The 21206-nt window shown below is 39.5% G+C and overlaps 1 protein-coding gene across 10 annotated transcripts in view; it reads left to right on the forward strand.

Moving 5' to 3' along the window:
- NAV3 (neuron navigator 3) overlaps window positions 1-21206 on the forward strand; it is a 630491-nt gene that overhangs the window by 458588 nt on the left and 150697 nt on the right. For all 10 annotated transcript variants that reach the window (XM_073000344.2, XM_073000345.2, XM_020804110.3 and 7 more), the window contains one exon: window positions 19990-20108. In XM_073000344.2, coding sequence (XP_072856445.2) covers window positions 19990-20108 — 119 coding nt within the window. The remainder of the gene's footprint in view (window positions 1-19989; window positions 20109-21206) is intronic.

The raw sequence follows: 21206 nt of genomic DNA on the forward strand, positions 1-21206 counted from the left end.
CCTTTTCCTTTTTTTTCTTTTCTTTTTGCAAGACTAATTTTTCTGCTATTAAGTAAGAGTACCAATAAATCTCTTTATATAGTGCATAGAACTGAAAAGTACAAAATTTGGGCCATTTGCCATGTGAGGACAAAATCCTGTTGAGTAACTGTGCAGCATCAGTGTTATACAGCAGGGGAGTTGCCAGTAAATAAATAATTAAAAATCCCTGATTTGAGCCCAAGGTTCACATGGCTTGGGCACAATCAGTCTCATTGTGCACAAGTAGTGTGAGCCCTCGGATGAAACATGAAACCCTTTAATTACTAGCAATCTCTCCTGCTAACTGATGTCATATCACTCACGCTGTTGTACTTTTCAGCAGAATGTTGCCCTATGTATTTCTGTTGAACACAATGAAGCTTATATCTTAATTAAAAGACACTGAATTGTGCCATAAAGACACGAATGCCTGGGCAGTTCCATTAGATGTGTAAGAACAATAGCGTTTTCAGTACAGACTATTCTTGACTTATAAATAGCTCTTAACCTTGTAGGTATTAAGCATAATCAGTTAATAGCAGCGTTACAGTCAATAAAAATGGTTAGAAATCTGAACTGACACTTCAAACCATATATCTTAAAAACGAGCTATGGTCGGTTAATTTTTTTTAACACCATCAGCCCCAGCAAACACCAGATAAAACTGAAAACACAATCCATGATTTTGTCCTATTTTTTAAACTAGGAAAGTGTGTGTGTGTGTGTGTGTGTGTGTGTGTGTGTGTGTGTGTGTGTGTGTGTGTGTGTGTGTGTGTGTGTGTGTGTGTGTGTGTGTGTGTGTGTGTCAGCTAGGAGGCAGTACGTGGTGGCTTCTCAGACCTACACTGGAGAGAAAAGGGGTATTCTTATGTCTTTCTCAAGAAAGACAAAAGGCATAGGCTGAAATACATGTGCACTTGTTTGGTGGTCAGCACTGGGCAATGTATGGCTAACTAACATCACCCTGTGTGATAACTGCTTCATTTCAGCATTTAGATATGCTGCTGACCTGTGTAAGCTATAAACCTACACAGTGTGGACAGAATCATTCCTGTTCCTTGTGTTTTGAGAGGCAGAAGTCAAGTTGGCCACAGGGGACTCTTAGGAAGAAAAATAATTTTCTGGCTTGTTTATCTGGTAGCCCTACCTCTGATTCCTGGATTTTCTCTCTGTGTGCGTTTGATGATGCGTTGATTATCAGGATGTTCAGATACAATGTTTACTTCAAAAGGACTTCAATTTTTTCACCAGGACAATGCTAGATCAATAGAAGAACTACTGTAGTGTAGAGTAAAACTGTTTAACTGAAGACCTCCTCTTGCATCATGGTAGAGAAAAGACAGTCTTCCATATGTTGTTGAACTGCAGCTCCATGTGGTCTTTGCTGTTGGAGTGTTTCAAGTTACAATCCAATATTATCTGCGGAGCTGTGTTTTACCAACACTTTACACCACCTACAATTTTCCTGCTCAGAGCAAAGGAAGTGTACAAAGGAGTTTCCTAGGTCTGAAATTACCTTCCTCTTGACATTTTCAAAGTTCAACCCTTTTCTGGGGAGAAAAAAATAAAGAATATACGTTTTTTAATTCACTGCCTGTATCTATTTTAGTAGTCCTTTTTGAAAATGTATAATAGATCTGAGATTTTAAAAAAAGTATGCACTTGCCTAAAGTGCAGTGCTGGGCTTGTGTTTTCCAGACAACAGTGGACGACAATGCTCTGTGAGCATGATAAACAACTTCTAATCAGGACTAAACATGGGCACTTCATATTCATGTCTCTAGGGATGCAAATAAGAAGTATGGTACCACAGGTATCAAGGAGGTCCATTCCCTCGCACCAGAACCAGCCGGTTCACTCACTGGTTGACACACAGTGTGCGTGTTCATCGTTGTCGACATTGTGCTAATCATTGAAGTAGCCCAGCCAGCACTTTGCTGTCTCCCCATACAGCTGACCACTCTCTGCTCAGCTGTTCAGTGGTCGGTTGTGCAGGGAGGCAGGGAAGTGTTGGTCAGATTACTCCGTGATTGGCGTGATGTCGACAACAGACATGTGACCAGTGAGTGGACCGGCTGGTTTTGATGGGAAAGAACAGATCTCTGCGGCACTATGGTGCCACACTTCGTATTCATATTCCCAGGGATACGAATACGAAGTGCCCATGTGTAATCAGGACTGAATGAGAAATTTCCAGCATATCTCTCCCATCCTGGCTGCTTTGCATTGGCTGCCCATTCATTTCCGCATTGACTTCAAAGTGCTAATGATGACATACAAAGCCCTAAATGGTTTAGGACCTCGATACCTGGCAGAACGTCTTCTCCCACCTAGATCTACTCGAGTCACACGCCATAGCCAGGAAAGACAGCTGAGGGGCCTGACGCTGAGAGAGACCCAAAAAGAAAGAACAAGAAACTGGGCCTTCTCAGCGGTGGCCCCTCGACTTTGGAACAGCTTGCCGTCAGAGATCTGCCTGGCACCCTCGCTGCGTGTTTTTAAGAGCCAATTAAAAACTTGGCTCTTTAGGCAGGTTTTCCCTCCTGCCAATACTTGATTTTACTTTTCTTGGTTTTTGTTGTTTATCCTCCCATCTTGATCATATTATTATTGTAGATTTTAATTGGTTTTTTTTTAATCTGTTTGTGTACAATATATTGTGAGCCGCCCTGAGTAGACTCCTGTCTAGAAGGGCAGGATAAAAATCCAATAATAAATAAAAATAAAATAAATAAATATTAATTGAAGATTAAATATTTTTCTAGGTTTTCTAGGTAGGATGAACTCAGAAGCAGTTTACCATTCCCTTCTTTTGGCAGCATACTGGGATTGTGCAGCTTGCCCAAGGCCACACAGGCTGGCTGTTCTGGGAAGCACAGTGGGGAATTGAACTCTTAACCTCTGGCTCTGCAGCTGGGTGTCCAACTCACAGAGCTATGCAACCAGCTTAGAAAACATACAAAAACCTTTTAAATCATAATTTATAATTTAAATATTAGGGGACAGATGGAGCAGATGGGGCAATATTGAACCCCACAGCTTTTCTTCAGTTTTCTTACAAGTCATGTAGGTACAGTAAAGTTAAAACTTGGTTTCACGTTGTGTCCTGACCAGGCCAGTGTCTTTCACACTGTTGTGGTACATCTAGTGGTAGGTGAGCTCCTGATTAAGTCAGAAGAGATTTGGTTGTTGTGGGTTTTTCGGGCTCTTTGACTGTGTTCTGAAGGTTGTTCTTCTTGATATTTCTCCAGTCTCTGTGGCCGGCATCTTCAGAGGAACAGGAGTAGGAACTCTGTCCATGCTCTATTGCTGTTTGTTGGGTGGTTGAGTATTTATAGCTGTGGGAACAGCTTTTCTCTTTTTCAGGAGATAGGGTGATTATGGTGATCAGCTCAGATAAAGACACCCATCAATCACAGTGACAGATAATCTCTCCCCCCCCCCCATCACAACAATACATCCACAACAAAAACACATAGACCTGGATCTCGGTATTTGCTGTCAGCTTCTTATTGAGCCATAGCCTCTTTGTGAGTCTAGAGAACATGATAGCTGCTTTGCCAATGCATTTATCCAGCTCGACATCTAGGGAGAGAGTGTCAGAGATCGTTGAGCCAAGGTACACAAAGTCATGAACAACCTTCAATTCTTGTGTGGAGATGGTAATAGAGGGAGGTGAGTCCACGCCCTGGCCCATGACTTGTGTTTTCTTCAGGCTGATTGTTAGTCCAAAGTCTTGGCAGGCCTTGCTAAAACGTTTCATGAGTTGTTGGAGGTCTTCAGCAAAGTGGGCAACAACAGCTGCATCATCAAAGTCCCACATGCATTTCAGTTGGACTTTGGTCTTTGCTCTCAATCTATATTAAAGAGCTTTCCATCTGACCTACTCATTTTTTGAGTAATATACAAATAATTGGTTTACCCTATATCATATTCAGGTTGAGCCCTTATGCGTCAGGGTGGATTATGTAGATAAATCAAATAAATAAATAAATAAATAAATGTAGATATAAATAAATAAATACAGTGAATAGTGAAGATGTAGTGAATGTTAAGAGAAATATTAATAGTGCTGTTTAATGCAGTTTTTGAAATGCCAGGTGTCTAATACTTTTAGCTTTGCCTTTTGGATGAATTAAAGTTTAAAAAGCATAATTGGAATATACTGGATAATATATTCTTAGCTGAGATAGCCTGGCAGTTTTTGTTGGCATTTGGTAGTAAAGAGGAAAATTGGTTGAAGACTAAAGAGGGCTAGCAGAAGTGCTGAAGAATCTGACATTTTGCAAAAGCAAATTTTAGCTTCAGAGCGAATGTGGATGAGTAACATATTATTGAAACAAACTTCCAGTAATAGGCCTTAAAGAATACATGTGCAAGTTCAACATACCATGATTCACATTTATTGGCCAAAATCCCGGTGCTTTGCAAGATAAATAACATTAGAGTAAGCCCATTAAGTCAGTGGAGATTTAGTGACTCATCTTGTCTGTAAGTACCATTGATTCAAATAGATCTACTCTAGTTGCAAGTTGCTATGCTGAAGTAAGTCACAGTTAGAGTAAGCCCATTTGAATCAATGGAATTTATGGAGGATCCAATTCCCCATCAGTTCAGTGGGCCTACTCTAGTGCAGTTTGCCACACTAAGCTACAGGATTTTAGCCTTTATGTGTTGTCTAAGGTATTAAGTATAAAATAAATGCATGGTAGAAAGTACATTAAAATATTAACTGAAAACCGTATAGTGTTGGTCTTGGAATGTTGATAGGCATATTGTGTATTAAGCTAGAACAAACCTTTATGTTTTCTGTGTGAAAGACTCAAGCACAAGTAAGCTCATGCAACCTAATAATAGAGAACAACTCCAAGCCAAAGTAGAGAGAGAGCTATCCACAGTTATCAAGCAATGATGAGAAGCACCTGGAGTCTTATGAATAGGCATTTGAAAGTATTTCTCCACCATCACATCAATGACTTAAGGCACTACTTCAAATTTTGAAATCAAGTAAGAGATCTTGTACATCCCACACAGCCCATAACTTTTATTCTTTCAGATGTGATCATTATAGGATATGACATTTGAGTGTCTATGACCAGTCTCGCCGCTGCACAAGGTGAAGGTGATGGGGAGGGTCTCCTTGACCATAAGCTCCATGAACTCCAGCTCTAATTGTTGCTAGAGCTGGCCTTTATTAGAATAGAAGAAGAAGATACAGTGGTGCCTCGCTTTATGATTGCCCCACATTACGATGAATCTGCTTAATGACGATCTTCTTGCGATCGCAATTGCGATTGCAAAACGATGGTCTGAATGGGGGAATTTCGCTTTGCAATGATCGGTTCCCTGCTTCGGGAACCGATTCTTCGCAAAACGATGTTTTTCAAACAGCTGATCGGCAGTTTCAAAATGGACGCTGTGTTTAGGGACGGATTCCTCGCTATACAGGCAGCGAAAATGGCCGCTGTATGGAGGATCTTTGCTGGACGGTGAGTTTTTACCCCACTGGAACGCATTGAACGGGTTTCAGTGCGTTTCAATTTTTTTTTTTTTTTTTTTTTTTTGCTTTACGATGTTTTCACTTAACGGTGATTTTCCTGGAATGGATTATCGTTGTTATGCAAGGCACCACTGTACAAGGATCAGTGAGGTGTGTAGCTTTCCCCATCCTGTTAGTCCACAGGCAGGCTTAGTTAACTTCATGATCCCCCAGTCACTCTCTGTCCTTAGCTAGGCCTGAATTCCATTAACTCCACCTTTGCATTTCCAGTACGGGGCTGAATTCTAATTTGCAGCACTGACTCCAGCTAGCTAACACCCTTTAGAGAGGACTAGTAGTGCTGGGCATAAATTATGGAGGTGTCCAAATCCCAGCAGTTCGTCTAACCTACAGAGGATCTGCCACAAGCACTCACTGTGGCACTTCCTCCAACAGTGCAGATTCTGGGTCAGATTAGGTCTGGTGGACTAGGACTTGGCTAGATGGCAGTGCTGTTGTTGCAGGGTCTGAGGTTGGATGTCCCGCTCCCTTCCCCTGGGTTCTTTACCGTCAGAGAAGTGGATCCATTTGCCCATCTAGGGGTCCTGTAGAAACAAAGAGGGCAAAGAAGATGGAAGGGGACTTCTCTGAGGTTTCCACCCTATCTCCCCCTCTGTTGCTGTGATGAGTCCTCTCCCTCTTCTCCCTCCCCCCTCCTTTAAGTCTGGGTCCTGCCAACCTCTCCCAGACTCCTCCTCCAGGTGTGGCTCATTTGCCTCCTCACTCCCAAGTGAGGCCTCCATCTTACTTTCTGCACCCTCAGTCCTTCTTGCTTCTGGGGTCTCTGAAGTCTGTCACAGGACTTGGGTCCAAAGCAAATGGTTGGCCTTGGACACGGTAGCCATGATCCACCTCAGTTTGTGGATCTGTTGTTGTGTTTTCTAGATGACATGCCATTATGTCCTTGAAAAAGGAACATGGACATTATAGACAGCCCATTATCATAGCTGAAAACACAGTATTGGAAATACAGTGTTTTTACATTTAATACAACACAACACAAATTTATTCTACAGCCAAATGCTCAATAAAACACAATAGAGGTACAGTATAAATTCACAAAGTAAATTTAAAAGTTTAAAATTAGTTGAACATCAGGATTCTTTTTTGTGTTTTCTGGGCTGAGAGAAGAATTTAGCCACAAGTTCTGTAATGGACTTTATCTTCTAAAAGGTATCTTCTGTACCAGTTCAATGATCTTCCTGGAAAGCTTCTCATTAAGGGGTGTAGGAGCCTGGCACGATCAACCTTGTAATAACTACATGTAAAGAGAACATGTTGCAGTGTTTCAAATTCTCTATTATTACAAGGACATAATCAGTTTTCATATATGTAATAAATACACCACGATAGCAGCCCTCTAATACAGCAGATATAAGACAGTTAAATCTGGCTCTTGAAAAAAAAAATTGTCAATATTTTGAGATTGTCAGATTTTTGAAATACTTAGCTCTTTGGCCAAATTCTAAGTTCAAACCAAAATATATGGGTGAACAGATTTTCTGGGCATTCTCTATTGAATGTTGGAAACCAATCTCTCTGATCCTTCTTTCAATAATATCCTTAGCTGTCTTCATTTCATAAATATGGAGGAAATCCATAGCTAGGCCTAAAAATTCAGTTTAGTTGGAAAGATTTTTGACCAAGAGCTGGTGTAAACATCCTTCTGAAGGAGATATAGATATCCTGAAGAAGGATCAGAATGTCCTTCTTCAGGCTGTATTTTCCATCTCGAGTCGCAGACCTGCTACAGAAACACATCTTGGCAATCCAAGAACAGATTGCAAGAACACTCTCAACACTTAGATGGAAGCCCAGAATCCACACTGGGATTCCATAGAGTAATTGAGGTTGAACTTTAGCTTCAACCTCAATATAAGCAGCACGCTTTGCCTTGCTTTGCTTTTTTAGTGCTAAATACCTTAATGGCAGCTGGTATAAATTGGGCCCTCTTATTAAAAAAAGAATCGGGAAATGGCCTTGATGGTTTTTTGAGCTGTCTGTATAATAGATTTTCTATGAGGAGTCCAAGAGATTCTGATGAAACCAAATGCCCAAATATTTGAATTGTTTGACTTGATCAATGTATTTCCCGTTAATTTTCCACTTTTTTTGGTACTACATGTTTACAGAAAACCATAATGTTTGTTTACTAATATTTATAGTCAATTGATTATTTTTACAGTAGATCATAAATGCCCGCATTTGGCGTTTAAGGCCAATTTCTGACTATGGAAGCAAAATAGCATCTTCTGCATACAAAAGTAAAGGGCATTTGGTTTCGTCCAAATTTGGTGGATGAAAGTCTGGTGCAAGTCAACTCTGATACATATCATTTAAATAAAGATTAAATAGCATGGGAGCCAATATACAGCCTTGACAGACCCCCCCCCCCCCCGGAAACAGGGATTCCCCTTCTGTCACACATTTAATGCAAAGTGTAGTTCCCTAGTGCAGGCATTTAATCAAATACAACAGTCTCTTGTCAATTGAAGTATTACATAATGTTATCCATAGTTTGTCTCTTGGTATAGAATCAAAGGCAGATTTTAAATCTATAAATGCAGTGAATAAACCGTTACCATATGAGGTCATAAATTTCTCAGCCAGGTGATATAATAGAACACAGTGATCTATTGTTGATTTGTCTTTTCTAAATCCTGCCTGCTTATTTCCCAGCATATTCTGGTCTTCTATCCAAGATACTAATTTCTGATTTAAATAACTGGCATACAGTTTACCCCCCCCCCCAGACAATAAGCTGATTGGTCTATAAATGATGGGTCTCCTCTATCACCTTTCTTAAAAACTGGTATAATAATAGCCCCTAATCAATCAACAGGGAATTTACCTAAGTTGTTAATATGTGTGAACAGATTAGCCAGCAAAGGGGCCCAACAACTTGCATTGGCTTTTAGCATTTCCGGCAGAATGGTATCAATTCCCTGGGCCTTACCTGCTTTAATACAGCTGATCAAGGACTTTATTTCAAATTGAGTAACTGCATTCCAAGATGGAGTATCCAGTGTAACTGTAGTAGGGGGGCTATCCTCTGAACCCTCTCTGATATCATTGAACAAAGCAAGAAAAAGCTGCTCCCAGATATCTGCAGTGATGTTACAGTATGAGTGGTGGATTAGAAGAGGAACTCAGGGCATCTGTCACAAGACCCCAAAATAATTTTGACTTTTTATTTAATGAGGCTTCTATTAATGCATTCCATCGTTCCTGAATTACTTCTCTTTTTAACAGCTATCAGTAGTTTATATTGCTTTTTAATTTTGTGATATTCTTGTGGTAAAATAATTAAATTTTCACTCCTATAATGGTTATATATTTATCTCTCCGTTGTTTTTTAAGTGCACAGCAGTCTTTATCAAACCACTTAGTGCTACTTGTTCTTATAATAGTGGATTGTTTTTGAGTTAGTACACCTTTTAGAGCTGTGATCATAGCTGAATAGTTGTTTAAAGCAGAGGTAGCATTTGTAGCTACAATGACTGAATTTTTAATAAACTCCCCCTCTGAGGAGCCAAGAAAGTCTGCCACCTTATCACTATTTCTTCCTGTGCAATATAACCTTTTATGTTATAAACATAGAGATTTATCCTGGAGATAAGAATTTGTTTTCAAATGAATAACATCTGTTAAAGAAACAGTAACAGCCACCCTACTAGATAATAAATGTGAGATCAACACATAATCCACAACACTACTTCCATGGCCAGACACATAAGTAAATTCTGTGCTTTAATAATAATAAAAAAGAATTGCCATTTAAAATCAAGAGGGCAAGACGGCTCATCATTTGGGTCAGACAGATGCCTCCATAGTTTACCTTAACATCTTTAGAAATTCTATCATAGCTGGGGGCAAAAATCTGACTTTCAGGGTGAAGAAAAAAGGGCATTATTATTTGGCCCTAGTCTTGCATTAAAATCTCCCATGATGATTGGTTGGGCTCTGGGAAATTTAGATTTGAGGTCTGCTATATAATTTTCCAATTCTTCCCAGGCCTGTTTGGTGGCATTCTGAGAGGGAAAAGGAGGGATATAGACATTGATCAACAACAAGGACTTAGCACCAATGTCAATAAGACCAGCCACTGCTATTCTACCACAGGAGGGAGCCCACTTGATGGATATTTGAAGAGTTGTAGATATCAAGATTGCCAGGCCAACCTTAGGTCTGCCCTTTCTCTTGGTAGATTCAGCTGGCATATCATTTACTGAAAATCCATTTAAATGGATTTTCTCAGTGGCCCATGTCTCCTGTAGAAAGATTACATCATGGGCTCTTAGATAATTTAGCACTCCAGTACTATATTGCTTAGAAGTCCACTCTGCTATATTCCAGGAAGTGATTTTCAGTTTATGATGTTCCCCAGGAATAACTTTATTTTCCTTTGTCAAAGCGCTGCAGGGTGTCAATGGGCGGAATCCCACTATTAAGGGATCTCGAAGTCGGATTGATCAATCTATTTTGGTGATTAGGTCTAGCTCCTTACCCTTATTAAGGAAAACAGACCCAGATTGCTTCGTAGGGTCAATGTGTTCAATTTCAGCAGATACAGTTTGAATGGACAATGGAGGAGCATATTGCCCCTCCTCATCAGGGTGTAAATATCTTCTTTGTAGCCATTCCTGACTTGCCATTGGTGTTTTTGAAGGGGCCATAAAATGTATTATTTAGTCGGAGAATTATGTAATCCAGACATATTGTTATTTTAACAAGAAATGCCCAGTGTCTCAATTTTCTGATTATGCAGATGTTCCTGGTTTCTAATTATCTTGGTGTCCCGTATCTGAGATGTTACTTTCTTGTCTGTGTTCCAGTAATGAAGGAGAGTTTCTCGTAGTAATGAGAGACGATCTAGTATTTCCTTTTTGTGATTTAGAGGGCAGAGCTGTATAGGAATTTAATAGCTTTTCTTCTGGATCCAGGTCTCCTCTACACTCTTGTATAGAATCTTGATATTGGTCAGTAAAACTCTGGTTTGTCCTCTGATTTATCCTCATGTCAATAATCTGAGTATGTTCCTGGATATCAATATGTCTAAGCTCATTGAGGTTTTTATTGTCTTTTGACAATTAAACAAATAGAAGATTAGAAATATTATTTTCAAATAGTCTATATACCATCAGACCTGCCTCAAAAAAACTTATTCCTATCTTGATATAAACTCTTAACATTCATCTCATTCCCAAGTGTAACCACAATATGAATGGAGTGGTAGATAGGTAGGTAGGTTAGAAATGTGTACATTCAGAGAAAATTATTTCTGAAATGTATATTTTGTGGCAGATTACATTTAGTGCCATATATTTAAATCAGAAATTTTGTGTGGACTGTTTAAAAAGTAAAAATTTTATGGAAAAGGTGGCTATAACAAAGTGGACTCAGAAATAATAATAATAAAAAATTACTCATTGAAATTAATAGCATTGCTTTCCCATGCTGCAATAACAAACCAAACCTGCAGACAGAAATATATTATCATCTTCCTGCATTGTTTATCTTTCTGTGCCTTCAATATTCATCAAATGAAAGTTAAAGCTGGAGCCTGCATGAACCTAAACTCAAAAGGCTGAAATCTATTTCAAGCTTAAAAAAAAAAAAAAAAAAAAGCCAGCTCCCAATTATCATAGTGTTCATTCAAAAGGAGGAACTGACTTTGTCAGCAAGAATTTAAAATTTAAATTCTGTGCTGAATGCAGCTATGCAGTAATCACGGGTCACAAGTTTTGAAGTAGTTGGCAGCAATTTATTGGGACAAGAAAATAACAGGGGAGTAGAGAGAGTGTGCAAGGCAGAAGAGAGAGACTGCCCGCATACCAAGTGTTATCTCTTAGAATATGTAACATATGTGCTTGTTCTCTTTCATCACAGTTTCATCCTGCTCTGCCTCTAGGGAATTCAGTATAGTTTATACAAGGTTATGAGTTATCCTTTTTAGAAAACCTCTATGACATAGGTTAATCTGGGAAATAAGTTGCCAGTAGCCGCTTAGTAACCACAAATTTGCATTTTTGAAAAACTTTCTGAGTTATTACGCAGCCAAACCATATGCCTGGTCTGCTGATGAGCTCTTCAGCAGCGCGGGCCGCCATTATCCTAATCCCGAGATAACGCAAGACTGAGAGATCTCGCCATGAGAGCTGAGAAAATAGAGGGGGGAGAGTATTTAAGCTAGGACTCCTCCTACCTTCAGCATCTTTCTTTTTGACAGTCAGAGAAGGAGCACAGTGCCCTGCTTTGGAGAGCTAATTGCAACTGCGACAGTGGTCGGTCACCATCTTGGATGGGGGGTTTGCATTGGCATATATATATATGCTGATGCAAACCCCCCTGTCCAAGATGTACCTTCTTATTGTTATTAATTAATTCCTATTGATTATATACAATGCTCCCAGTACTGTCCTTTGCTGGCTTAGTGGGTGCAGAAGCCAGCCTAAAGGCCGTACCACACTCCGTCCTCCACTTCTTCCCTACTTCCCCCCTTATATTTGTGTTTCACCAAACAAGTCTATGAGAGAAGGGCCTCCACAGATGATCTCAAAAGCCAATGAGGCTCATGTGATACAGTCCCTCAATTAGCCTTATAGACATGTGATTAGCTAATTTTATTCATTCATTGAGTTAATCTTCATCCCACTTTTTCTCCAAGAGACCTGCAGCTATAATCCTGAAATACAGGATTGATAAGGATAAACTTACTGCAAGCTGTTTCCCATTAACATGGCAAATCAGAGGCGCAAATATACAGTAAATTAACAAATTATGCCACTTCGCGTTCATTGTTGTAAAATTAAATTGGCAAGATGCCAAACACTGCTTGTCAAAACTTTTATTTAGATTCCCAATAAAAATAGTTTTAAGTGCTTTAGCCAGATTTCAGTGGATGTTTTTTTCCTAGTAGGATAGTGCAAGTAGTGTGCTGTGTAATTAGAGATGAGCCTTTTGTGTTTAAGCAGAAGATCCAAAATAGAAAAGAGGCTTTAGTTTTTGTGTTTCATGCTCTTCCATTGTTTGCCAAAAAAGAGGCTCTTAACCATTCATAATTTGTGTTTACAAAAGGGATACATTAAAGTTTCATGTTTCTTTTGTAGTCCTTCCTTCACATAACCTTTCTTACACCCTTTGTCAAATTACATGATTTTTTTCTTCCAATAATGTTGTGAGGGCAGCAGCCAATCAGAAAGTACAGGAAGGGGAGGGGGAGGCGCACTCAGTGTATGAAAGGGGCTGAAAAACAAAGGAGAGCCCAATGTATTTGCAAAGGCTTTCACGGCCGGGATCTAATGGTTGCTGTGGGTTTTTCGGGCTCTTTGGCTGTGTTCTGAAGGTTGTCACAAAAACACACTGATCACCATAATCAGCCATCTCCTGAAAAGGACCAAGCTAATCCAGCAGCTATAAATACACAACTCCCAAACAAACTGCACCAGAGCACAGAGTGCTACCCCGTCCTCTGAAGATGCCGGCCACAGAGAATGGTGAAACGTTAGGAAGAACAACCTTCAGAACACGGCCAAAGAGCCCAAAAAACCCACAGCAACCAAAGGAGAGCACACTTTTTGTTTCTGTTGTTCCTTGTGGACAGTCTTACTGTGTGTTGCACTTCTAATGCCCCATTTTGGTTCGGTTTTGCTGCCTGCCTGCTTCCTTGCTTGGGCAGGTCCTTTCCTTTCTTGGATTATTTTTGCTGTTCCCTGCTTGACTGCCTGTTGAATAAAAAAGATAAGGAAAGGCATCAAATAATGAAGGGAGAGAAATTTCCTCATATACTAGTATCTTTGGAAGGGGACATTGATTGATTGATTGATTGATTGATTGATTGATTGATTGATTGATTGATTGATTGATTGATTGATTGATTTAGCCTTTATTTGCTTGATTTTCTTGGTTTGGGGGAGAAGGAGCTATGTATGTGGTTTTTCATTTTGGCATTTTTTCCCCACTGCATATAGTGAGGTGCTTTCCCTGTTTTACTGATTTTTTTAAAAATTGTTTACTTTGTATATTTTGATGGGGGTTAGGGCAGTGGTCCCCAACCTTGGGCCTCCAGATGTTCTTGGACCACAACTCCCAGAAGCCTTCACCACCACCTCTGCTGGCCAGGATTTCTGGGAGTTGAAGTCCAAGAACATATGGAGGCCCAAGGTTGGGGACCCCTGGGTTAGGGGACTTGTTTGTTTGCTTCTGTGAGGGAATGTGGACCATGGGCTGAACTTTGCGACTGTCAGTGTGCCATTGGGTTGCGTGGGTGATTGTTGTGCTTGGGGCATTTCTCACTTGTTCTTGTATTGTTGTTGGTTTCTTTGGTGAGTGGTTTTCTTTCTGTGTCAGGCAGCCATGGCCCAGCTGGTTGTCTGCTTTCTTGCCTTGTTTCAGTTGTGCTGCCCAAGTATCTGTTATACCGTGTTGGTAGCAGGGAACTCATAATATTGTTTTGAATATAGTAATATAAGCTGGTGTCTGCATAGGCCTGATAATGATTTTTCTTTTTTATGAACTGTTGCCTGCTTTTGGAGTTGATTGCTTCTCTGGTGCCATGTCTTAGCTTTTTGGAATAGTTTTAAATGGTATTTTAAGGGCTTTAAGGACTCCTATGCAAAAAAAAAAAAAAAAAAAGAGGCAGCCCTGAAAGAATCCAACACAAAATAAATATTAAACATTTTGATGTGTACATCTTAACTATGTGTCAGTTTTGACCTATACTATGCAGGAAACTTATTTTAATTTTTTTAAAGGTACAAAAAGAAATTTTTCTTGTCAGTCTCTAAGTTTGCTATCTGAAAGTTTGATTCAAGTGTTCATTTTTAAAAAAAATATTCTGCATGGCCATTCTTGTGATTATGCTTTAAATCAAATAATCGTTAAAATCCATTCAAGAGAGCTAAAGCTGTGAAGCCTCTCAAGATCTATAAAGCATATTAATGGCATGGCTTTTGGAATGTCAGATAATAGCTAAAGCAAATCTTTAGTATTTGTGGGCAAGGTTATTGATACGGAATAATAGTCCAACAGTAAAGTACAGTGGCAGTTTTTTTCTGCTCTGAACTAGTGCAGCCTCATTTAGCAAGGGTAACTATTTAAATGATAGGGATTAATTGAAGATACTGTGAACTTGGACCAGGAAGATAGGTTATCCTCCTATAATAACTGAGATCAATGGCATTCAGTCAGTTGGAGAAATAAGCATTTTAATTTGGCTGTAATAAGTTAGTTTTAAAAGAAATACATGTAAGAAACACAAGAGTTTGCATTTATATTTATATTTTGCATTTATATTTTAAATTGTTAAATTGTTACATGATATGTTGTTACCGGCCCAGATATGACTAGATGGGCGGGCTCTAAATGTAATAAATAAATAAATCTCTTATGAGATCGCAGTGAGATACAGACCCTCACAACTAGCCAATGAACCTTTTCCTTCCTAACAATGTGTCCTTCACCTGAGTCTGTATGGATTGTATTGAATCTCTGAAAAATCCATGTTTCTAAGACAGGGATGGGCAAAAAGAAAAAGACAGCTCCTCCCACAACAATTTTTGAGCCTTCTAAGCTTCCTGCTTTTCTCATGCTGAATTTCTTTAAGCAAAAAATCAAGGGCTGGGGATTAAGCATTCAACTGGATGTAATTCCCAATCCTTCAAAATCAAAAGCAGAAGTGGACATTGGGTGTAAAATAGGTACATGTCAGGGCTCCTTTGTACAAAATTGTGCATTGCTCTGTTGCAATAAGAGGGAAAGTGAAATTTTAAATGGGGGGGGGGGAAATGACAGAGGGAGAAATGATTACTTTCTTTCCTAATGCTAGAATCCTGTAGAAATTTGCACCCCTGGACAGCTGCTATTGAGATTTTTACACTATTTTAAGATCTTATTACAGATAACCTGAATCATGTTTAGTGTGGTCCTAAACAAGGTGCCTCAGTTTATGGCACCTAATGCCCCATAATTCCCTAATTAAAGAGGTAGATTTGAATCCTGGAGGTAGATTTGAAGCCAAGACTTCCCCTAATTATCACTTTCTGCTATTTGAACACCCACGTAGGAGCCACTGCAAAGCAGAACATCCAACTCAAAAAGTTTCTTCGACAGGATACTGTGATAGATGCTGCTAAAATCAGCAGTGGACACTAAATGCTTGTGTGGTAACCCCTCTAAATGTAGCATTTAGATGGCCTGGAAAAACTGCTAAACCTTGAGAACATATGCTAATCCAAACTCCTCATGGTTTTCCCCGCCCCCCGTAATACATGTTTTGAGATTTTTCTTTCTCTTACTTCCTACAAACAGATGGTCACTGTGCAGAATTAGTTCCAACCTTTCTCTGGTTTGTGTGTGTGTGCATGTGTGCGTGTGTGTCTTTACGCACACATGCTCCTCTTGCCGCCTCCACAATACCTTAGAATAGCAGTATATAGGGGGCATTGTGGAGGAAGCAAAATGGTATGCTGGCTCTCAAGACAGTCGTTGCTCAGACCTACAATGTCAGGGAAGAAAAGAAAATCTGTTGGGAGCAAAGAACAAAGTAGTGGTGGAACTGGGGAGCATCACCTCTGAGAAGTTGTTGGAGAAATCCTCCTTCCCCTCATGGAAGTGAGAAATTAGGACAAATTGTTCCTCCAGTTTCTCTGTCCACAAATAGGGTGTGGAACTTCAGTAAACTATTTGTGCACAGCCGCATCTCCAATTGCTATCTGATTGGTTTGAAACCAGTATAATTTACAGTAGCCATTCTCAGTGGGGGACATATAGCCCGCTGGGGGTCCCTGGCACATTTGAAGGGAGCCACGGACTGGAAACTATGTTTCACACACTACCTTTTAAGGTTTGTTATGTGTCTTATACAATCCTGATTTGCCTGTATTTCTTTCATGTTGTGTTGATAGTCATGGCCAAAGGTTGAGAAGTCAGCATTCAGATGCAAAGTGGGATTCTGATCTATTTAAAAGGTGAAATGCCATTTCTGTATACTTTTAGGAGTTGCAATTAACCCTTTTTTTCAGACAAACATATGGTGGGTGATGGCTAGGAGCCTCAAAAAGAGTCTAGAGGCTACATGCGTTTTCAGAGCAACACAACACCATTCCCTGTACTTAACCATCACTAAACTTAAAAGCACACACACACAACTGGGTTGTGGTCCTTTTTTATTTTCATGGTGGAATAAAAAAAATACTACAAAGGTTGTCCATTATTTCGAAGGGGTACCTTGATGTGTTGATACACCATTTTTAATTGTGGAAGAAAGGATGTAAGTATTTGTTAAATCCTTGGTGTGGCATGAGAGGGCTAGGCAAGTTCTCACATCATCCAAAGCCTCCAACAACATTCACTTCATGCAGTTACTCAAGTCCTGGAAGTTAGCATGAATCCCGCCCCCAGGTTACAGTCGTGTGTATGAAAGCACATACACACGCCAAGAGGATAAAGGATGCTCCTTATCCTTAATTTCTTCCCTGCTAAAATGTACCCACAGAGGGATCAAGATATGATTTTCAGCCTTGGGTAACCCAAGTGTTTGTGGACTGCAATTCTCAGAAGCCTTCACCACCATCTATGCTGGCCAGGATTTCTGAGGGTTTCAGTGCAAGAACATCTGGGTTACCCAAAGCTGGGAACCACTTCATTACAGGCTCTCCAGTATGAAGCATTCTGAGTTGGGAGGTAGAATTGGCATCTCCATATTACATCAGAAACAAAGCTTTTACTCTGACATTGGGTCAAATCTGCTATATTCCTGCTCTAGAGCAATAGTGGCAGATGCCAGAGTCAAACATAATAGGATATATTTTTTTTTGCCTTCACTACTTCTTAGGAACTTACAAATAAAACTCATGCACAGTATGTTTTGCCGTATGTCAGTTTCTGTTTATGATGTCTTTTAAACGTTTTTAAAGTATTATCTGGATCATGCATTCCACCCAGAGATGTGCTGCCTCATCCATTGCAGCATGCTTTTGAACAAACCCATTAGATAAGCAGCTTGGATATAGTAAACATAGCAAAAGAACTGACAGGTTATTATTTTGTAGTAGACATGGCTTTAGAAAAGCATTCCAAGGTGTCCTCTGTTTTAACAACAAAGAGTCAGAGATGTACTCATGCAGAGCTCAATATATCATATGCATATATCTATGCATATTCCTACACAGATATACATATACAAAAGAGAGATAGAATGAACCAGATACTTGAATTTGGGTGAGGGGCAGAAATAATTTAAATATCAGCACAAGTGGTATATCATTCAGTGTTAGAAATAGCTTCCAAAGAATAAGGAAAGCAGTTTGTGGTTTATCACAGAACTGTAGTATCGTGGGCCACAATCTTATTGGGAATTTATCCCAGTTTAAATTTAATTGTGTAAATAATGGCAGCAAATTGCCACTAATTAATGAGTTGTAGTTTTAGAGTACTAGTCACATGTTTAGTCACGTAGCTGGCACGCAATCAGGAATGAAAGCAGCAACTCATTAGTTACTGGTAATTTGCTGCTGAGATTAATGCAATTACACTTACACTTGCATAAATCCCAGTAGCATTATGACTATGGTCTTTTACCTTCACCTAAATGAATCAGAGCAGAAAATGTATATTCCTTATAGCAAAAGTGATTCTGTGTGAATTAGAAAGTGTCATTTTTAAAATGTGCAATTCTACAGTGATGTTAAAACTCAAGAAATGAATACATTTCTAGCAACTAAGAATGATGTTATGATTTTTAAATAATTGTTTAAATTCTGTATTTGTATACAGTGGTGCCTCGCTTAACGGGCGCCCCATTTAACGATGAACTCGCATAGCGATTAACTTTTTGTGATCGCTTTGCCATGTTCCCTATGGGGAAAAATCGCTTTGCGATGATCGGTACCCTGTTTCGCTTACCGATCATCGCAAAGCGATGGTTTTTTAACAGCTGATCGGCGGTTCCAAAATGGCGACCGGGTAAAAAAAATGGCTGGCCGCTGTTTTCTGGGACGGATTCCTCGCTTACCGGGCAGCGAAAATGGGCACCGTATGGAGGATTTTCGCTTAAAGGTGAGTCTGAAGCCCATAGGAATGCATTGAAGGGGTTTCAATGCATTCTTATGGGCTTTTTAATATCGCATAGCGAAGAAATTGCTTCACAGTGATTTTTGCTGCACCGATTATCGTCGCTATGCGAGGCACCACTGTATATTCAAAGCGAACAGTCTGTTCTATGTACAGTGGATCCTCTACTTATGGAATTAATCCGTATTGGAACAGTGGCTGCAAGTCAAAAAGTCTGTAGGTCGAATCTCCATTGACCTACAATGCATTGAAAACCGATTAATCCCATAACTGGCAGTTTTTATTCTATTTTTGTTCCATTTTGGTTTTTTTTTTTTTTTTTTGTCTCTAAGACGATTCTCCGGCTGCAAGTCGAATCTAAATTTTGCGGCCAGAGAAGTCTGTAACTTGAAAAGTCTGTAAGTCGAGCCGTCTGTAAGTCGAAGGTCCACTGTACAGATTGATTGTGATGACTAACTAAATTTCCATTGACATAAACTGAAGTTAAATTCAATTGCCGTTCTGTTGATTGGGCCATTTTATTCCGATGCTGATTAAATGCAACATTTCCTAAAACCTACGGTATATTGTAATTTACAGTGCAATCCTACAGGTGTTTATTTAAATGTAAATCTGAACATATCAATGGTACAAAGCCCTCCCCCCCCCCAAAAAAATAGAATAAGAATTTAAGTCTTACCACAGAAATAGTTTCAAGGCTTGAAGACCACGTTTGTTCTTTAAAATGTTTTGAACAATGTATTCCAAAGCTGATAAAATTTGTGTGTAGTTTTGCTTAGGTGACAATGGTCTACCAATTCTTATCAATCCTTTCTTGCCCTATAGGTCCAATTTCAATGCCATCCTTTGCCACCAACATGTTTTTGCTACTTTCCTGTTTGACTCTATAGCAGAGACATCAAAGCAACAGTTCAGCTACACCTTCAACCTTCTGAACCAGTGTACTTACTTGATTTGCTCATTCCATCCCCACTCATTTCCCATCTTTTCAGAGAAATGTAGCCCTTGGCAACTTGTCTGGCTGTATACAAAAAAAGTATTTATTCGTGGTAAATTTTCCTCTTTTGTTTCATATGGATAGCTGTTTAGATCAGTGGTCCCCAACCTTGGGCCTCCAGATGTTCTTGGACTACAACTCCCAGCTTTCACCACCACTTCTGCTGGCCAGGATTTCTGGGAGTTGAAGTCCAAGAACATCTGGAGGCCCAAGGTTGAGGACCACTGGTTTAGATGGAGGTGGTAGGGAATCTGACTTTTGATGAAAAGGAAATAAATACTATTCCATTATCCATTGGGTTAGCAGTTACCACTGCTATGATTTTACCGATATTACAGTCAGTCTCTTTGATTAATTTCAGAACGCATTCAGAAAATGATAGTACCTCCTCTCTCCCACATGTTGACTCCTGCACCAGTCCTACAAAAATGGATTTGGCATATAGTAAGACTGCCAAACAGTGCCTAGAGGAAATATCTGGTAAGTAATGTGAAAACACGTTGTTGTTGTTTTATATTTGAATTTTTCTGAAGCAAGTTTGTCGTATTTTGTGGAACAGGAACATTTACACATACTCTGAATATTTTGCAGAATCATGATTTCATCTGAGTGGGTAGTCCCTGCATTAATGCAGAATGCAAATGTTTCACATTGTCATAGTTGCTGTGGCCGACATTAGGCTTATGAGTTGCAATGGCAGTTCAAGGCTTCAGGATGAATTTCAGTTTGGGATGAATCCATTTGGGCCCCATCCACTTTGATTGCTGCCACTGATCTAAACTGATTTGGAAATTTGGATTGCCAGCCTCCCATTGGCTTGCATTGGAAAATCAAAGCCAGTTGGATGTGTGTGCAACTAAGAGATATGATAGGCCCTAAAGAGGGAACTAGATCCCCTTGTTGGAGGCACCATGCTAGAGCCCTGATATACTGCTGCATTGAATAAGGCAGCAAAAGGCCAAATGTTGACCAAATATGAAAAAGAAGGGGAGGGAGGGAGAAAAAGACAAATGTTGCGGCATCTTAAAGACTAATAAATATGTTTCAATGAATGATTTGTGAGTAAAAAAAAAAACTCATTTTAACAATGTTCTACAGATTTTGTGGCATTTTTAAGTCTGGAAAGTGTCACACCACCTTGTCCTTTCCTTTTTCTCCCCAACATTTTTCCTTCTAGTATGGTCAGAGTGCCAAAAGTGACTAATGTTTTCAGAAAAGACCAAATGTCGTGGTCAGTATATTTCACTAAAGGACAAAGGCACTGAAAAGCATTTTAAAAAATGAACCATACAGAGAAAGCAAATCAGGCATGTTATAAGTAGAGCCCATGGGGTAGGCAGTGGGGATCAAGTACATTTTGCTATTTAAACGCATATAGATCCACATGAAATAAACAGATCCTACCACTCAAACAAAGTAAAGAGAGGATTAGTCAAAAGTCCATTGGAATCATGTTAGCTGGACAACAGGTAGAAGGATGGTTCATTAACCTCAGACTACCATAAACACAAATATGTTCTCAGAGGTCTTTTCTTTTGCTAACAGTGCTAATCTAGGCAAAAAAAAAAAAAAATCCCT

The sequence above is a fragment of the Pogona vitticeps genome, chromosome 5 (genome assembly GCF_051106095.1).
Source record: "Pogona vitticeps strain Pit_001003342236 chromosome 5, PviZW2.1, whole genome shotgun sequence".
In the NCBI taxonomy this organism is placed as follows: Eukaryota; Metazoa; Chordata; class Lepidosauria; order Squamata; family Agamidae; genus Pogona; species Pogona vitticeps.